Source organism: Triticum urartu, chromosome 5A (genome assembly GCF_056163025.1).
Source record: "Triticum urartu cultivar PI428250 chromosome 5A, HENAU_Tu73, whole genome shotgun sequence".
Taxonomy (NCBI): domain Eukaryota; kingdom Viridiplantae; phylum Streptophyta; class Magnoliopsida; order Poales; family Poaceae; genus Triticum; species Triticum urartu.
In genome coordinates, this window is record NC_141877.1 from 583103087 (window position 1) to 583107526 (window position 4440).

The 4440-nt window shown below is 46.4% G+C and overlaps 1 protein-coding gene across 1 annotated transcript; it reads left to right on the forward strand.

Annotated features, from left to right (window-relative positions):
- The first annotated feature begins 689 nt into the window (after positions 1-689).
- LOC147973056 (uncharacterized) lies at positions 690-1784 on the forward strand. Its single transcript, XM_087521844.1, has 3 exons — positions 690-731; positions 851-1370; positions 1492-1784. Exons 1-3 carry the CDS (start codon positions 690-692, stop codon positions 1782-1784), a joined length of 855 nt encoding a protein of 284 aa, XP_087377970.1.
- Positions 1785-4440: the final 2656 nt, after the last annotated feature.

The following is a 4440-nucleotide window of genomic DNA, read 5'->3' on the forward strand; positions in this document are numbered from 1 at the left end:
GAGAGGTACTTTTATATTAAGTAACAATTAATTCAATTATTTCTTGCCATTCAATAGTATTACCAATGCTTATTTGTTGTCATGCACAACGACAGTTTGCGCATACTCAGGTTAGGGGATGCTACCCGTCCTTCATGACGCAGTTTGATAGTTTGCACGAGGATCAAGTTATTTGGGAGCCATACTCGCCTCAGGCTATATCATCGAGGTACCCAGTTGGGATTTCTGGATTGTGCACTAGAGATCGGCACTTTTGGATGACCAAGGCCAAGTTGGTGTTCGACGTGACGGTTGAGGAGATGTCTCTTCATAGGGTGATGAGATAGTTCGGTCTATATCAAAAGCCTGAGATTCCAGATATTCCACACTTGCCAGACCACGTGCACAAGTAAGTACTAATACTATTTTAGTTGGCAGCTCTGCATTCATAATATACCTAATCATGTATCGTGCATGTCAATCTCAAGGACAGTCGCCTAGGAGGAAACAAGTCCATGGCTTATTGGCTTCAGAGCATTACCCCTTACATTGACGAATGGACTACCGCTGCGACAAATATCTGGGGTGAGGTTCGGCCCTTTAACTGGGAAATGTTCGGGTTGTATCTGCAGCGTTACCGGCATACAACGAGGATCTACTTGGTTCCATCAGCTGCTCCTGATCAGATCAAAGCCCCTCTCCCCAGCGATATGTACCCAACTGCCTCTGTTGTGGGAACCAGACACCACGCGGTAAATGCCTTGGTTCTCATATGTTAAGTCTTTTGTTAATCTGGACATATTCGCTTGGTTGTCTATTCGTGGTGTCTATCATACAACAAGGATATAATTGGTTCACTCTTTGTGTACAGGGTGACTTGACACTACAGACGCGAGAGGAGGTTTCCGCTTTAATGCGGCGCTTTCAGAGGGGAGAAACTATCCCACCGCGAGAGGGCGTCTCATGGTTGAGGCGTCTTGATGACAAGCTACGCGGGATTTACGCAGCTGTTACGTGTAGACGGACTTCGGATGTTGCACTTCCTCCTCCAGCACATCGTCCGCCACGTCCCTCTGTACAGCATTCAGAACCACGACTCTCTGTGCACCGTTCAGAACCACGACCCTCTGTGCACCGTGCAGAACCTCATCCTTCACAGCCAGGGAGATCTTCCTGGCATGAGCCACCTCCTTCACAGCCAGGGAGCTCTTCCTGGCATGAGCCACCTCCTTCACAGCCAAGGAGATCTTCCTGGCATGAGCCACCTCCTTCACAGCCAGGGAGCTCTTCCTGGCATGAGCCACCTCCTTCACAGCCAGGGAGCTCTTCCTGGCATGAGCCACCTCCTTCACAGCTAGGGAGCGCTTACTGGCATCAGCAGATGAATCTAGGTAACACTACTCACTACATTCTTTTGAACAATGTAGTAATCGTTCTTGCATTCTCAGCAGTCACTGATGCTTACTGGTGGTGCTTCGTTCATGCATTTGTATCAATTTTACTTTACCGCAGGCGGCAACCATTCGCAACCGTTCATGCATTCAGAGCAGTCACCGATCCTTAGTGGTGGTGCTTCGTACTTTGAGGGCGGCCGCGAGGATGATGACCAAGCTACAAACATTTATGGCTTCTCGCAGACAGTGTTTCACACTCCACCACCACCACCGACGCAGGAGACACAGACCGTGACAGACGAGGTTAACTATGGTCGTGGTTATCGCGAGCCTCGTCCACCGCCTCAGCGCTTATCGCTTTCCGGTCCTCGCCCGAGGAAGACCCAGACTCGTCATTGTCCCCCGCAGTGATATGCTTATCTATCTATGTATGACTCATTATCTATGTTAGTTTCAGACTATTCGCAGCTGTGTGTCAGTATTTATGTATGAGACATGCTTCATGTATGTGTTACTATCGCACTTGCTTCTATGTGATCAGGAGACATATATTGTTTTATGTATGCGAGAGACATATTACTATTAATTCGCATTCTTATTTCAGTTACATTTCCAAATAGACTACAACCGATAATTAAGATACAAGTACATCTGAATTAAATGGTGCGGCTGAACTTGTGCAATACATCTTACATACTACAAAATGAAATTCAGATAGAACATAATGCCCTACAATAATACAATACAAACTAATAATGCAAATACATCTGAATGAAACGGTACAACTGGAATACATCTTACATACTACATGAAGTCATCATCGTCATCCTCTGTTGATGCAGCCCTCTTGCCCTTCGACGATGCGCTCCTCTTGCCCTTCGTCGATGCAGAACTCTTGCCCTTGGTCGATATAGAACTCTTGCCCTTCGCGGATGCAGAACTCTTTCCTTTGGACGATGCAGAACTCTTGCCCTTCGACGATGCAGAACCCGGAAGCGGCGGCATGAAGATATCATCGTCGTCCTCGCTCTCCTCAGTCCATAAAAATGGATGCTTTTCTGCAGTCCTTCTGAAAGTTTCACTCTTCGGCTCCACCACCTTCTTCCACCTTTCATGCAACCTAAGAAGTTCTTGACGTACCTCCTCATAGGTCCTTTCAGGCCACCCAGACCTACATAATTGGTGAGCCAACTCATTCATTATGGTGTCACTACCGGTGAGTTCGTCCCATGGAACTATCCTATTGTCCATCCTGAAATCGGTAGCTAGACTCAGCAGAGTGCTGCTCATCTCAGGGTGAAAACTACGATCGAATGGATAATGGGACATCTCGACTACACTACACTGGAATGCTTATCCACCTCCGCCTGAAGCGGGTTTTATAGATACAGAGGAGAAAATGGCGGGAAAGAATAACTGCGGTATGGCGGGAAAGGGTTGGCGGGAAGGGATTGGCGGGCAAATAAGGCGGGAAGGGATTTGCGGGAAAATAAGGCGGGAAGGGATTGGCAGGAAAATAAGGCGGGAACGGATTGACGGGAAAATAAGGCGGGAAGGGATTGGCGGGGAGGGGTTGGCGAGAAACGGGTGGCGGAAACATATGGCGGGAAGGGGTGGGCGGGAAATGGGTGGCGACAAAATACATTTCAGCATGAGCCATGCAACTTCGGCCTAGGGTTGACCAAAAAGTGACTTTTCGGCCTAGACTAGACCAAAAAGTCTATTTCGGCCTAGAGTTGACCAAAAAGTGCCTTTTCGGCCAAGGGATGGCCGAAAAGTACTACTTCGGCCTAACTGTGGCCGAAAAGAACTACTTCGGCCTAACTGTGGCCGAAAAGTACTACTTCGGCCAAAGAATGACCGACGGGCTACTAGTTTTGGTTTTTTGGCATTACGTCCTATAGTTTTCGAAATTGCTACAAAAAATAACATAGTTTTGAAAAAAAATCCATATGTATTCTCTCCATACATACATTCCCCAACCTAGTTCAATTTTTTTTGTTATGTTGGGAGAAAAAAATTATAGTTGCTGGCCTGTGGGTTTTTATGCACCTAGTGTTTTTGAAATGTTTCTAGCCTTGTTTGTGTGTGGGTGCAAGGAAAATGTATACTTGCTACCTTGATACTTATGTGTGTGTGTGTGTGCCGCAGGGGGGTAGGGGGGGGGTACATCATGTGTTTGAATGTTTACAAGGGTTGTGATTCTTTCCTTAACGCAATTCATGCTTTTTTTGGTATGTTAACCTTGATACATCAGAAAATGTGTCTTGTTTCATTTTTCTGAGTGAATGATATTGTGCTAGTACATGCAACAGCTTATCTTTTTTGCTTGCTTGAGTAATGTATCTTAGGTAGCCGTCTAGCAGTTTGTCGTTGTTCACTGCATAATGTGAGGGGGGAGAGGCTGTGGCGGAAGGCGAGTTGATGGGTCTGCGTCGCACAACTGGACTGTGTCTCATCTTCCCCCACCCACCCCTTCCATACCCGACAACCGTGCACCGGTCGGTTTACATGGTTGTATCTCTGCCTAGTGCTTGCAAATAGGTTTCCCTTGCCCCATTGCCATGTTGATTTAGTTCAGTTCGCTAAATAGGTTTGCCACATTTGGTCCCGGGGCATGGTATGGTAGTGTTAAATGTCAGTCTGGGTTCATAACCTCATTAATGTTGTGACGGCTGAACTAGGTATTCCAGGGATTTGTGTCTCAGTTTAGTGAATAGACGATTACATTTTTTTGAGGAATACATATATATTTTCGGGTGTGCTTATTCAGTCTAGCGATAAGAGGTTGTTTGGCAGTCCTTTTTTTTTGCTGTAGTGCACTAAAAAAAAGACACATCCGTGACATTTTGGGCTGAACGAAATTTTTTTCTGTCATACATATGACACTTCTATGACGATAATTGTGACAAAACCCGGTATCATCATAGATGTGGTGGGCTCCTACTTCTATGACAAAAAATCATGACAGAAAATGGGTTTTTCGTCCTGGGCGGGCCGGAGACGCAGCTGCATGACATTCTTTAGGCCGTCCATGACGGAAAAAACCGTGGTAGAAGCGAGGAGG

Bases quoted from the DNA above. Each gene is read 5' to 3' on its own strand.
- LOC147973056 (XM_087521844.1), top strand. From the start codon at position 690: ATGTACCCAACTGCCTCTGTTGTGGGAACCAGACACCACGCG. The intron at 732-850 runs GTAAATGCCTTG...CTTTGTGTACAG, and splicing joins TGGGAACCAGACACCACGCG to GGTGACTTGACACTACAGAC. The intron at 1,371-1,491 runs GTAACACTACTC...ACTTTACCGCAG, and splicing joins GCATCAGCAGATGAATCTAG to GCGGCAACCATTCGCAACCG.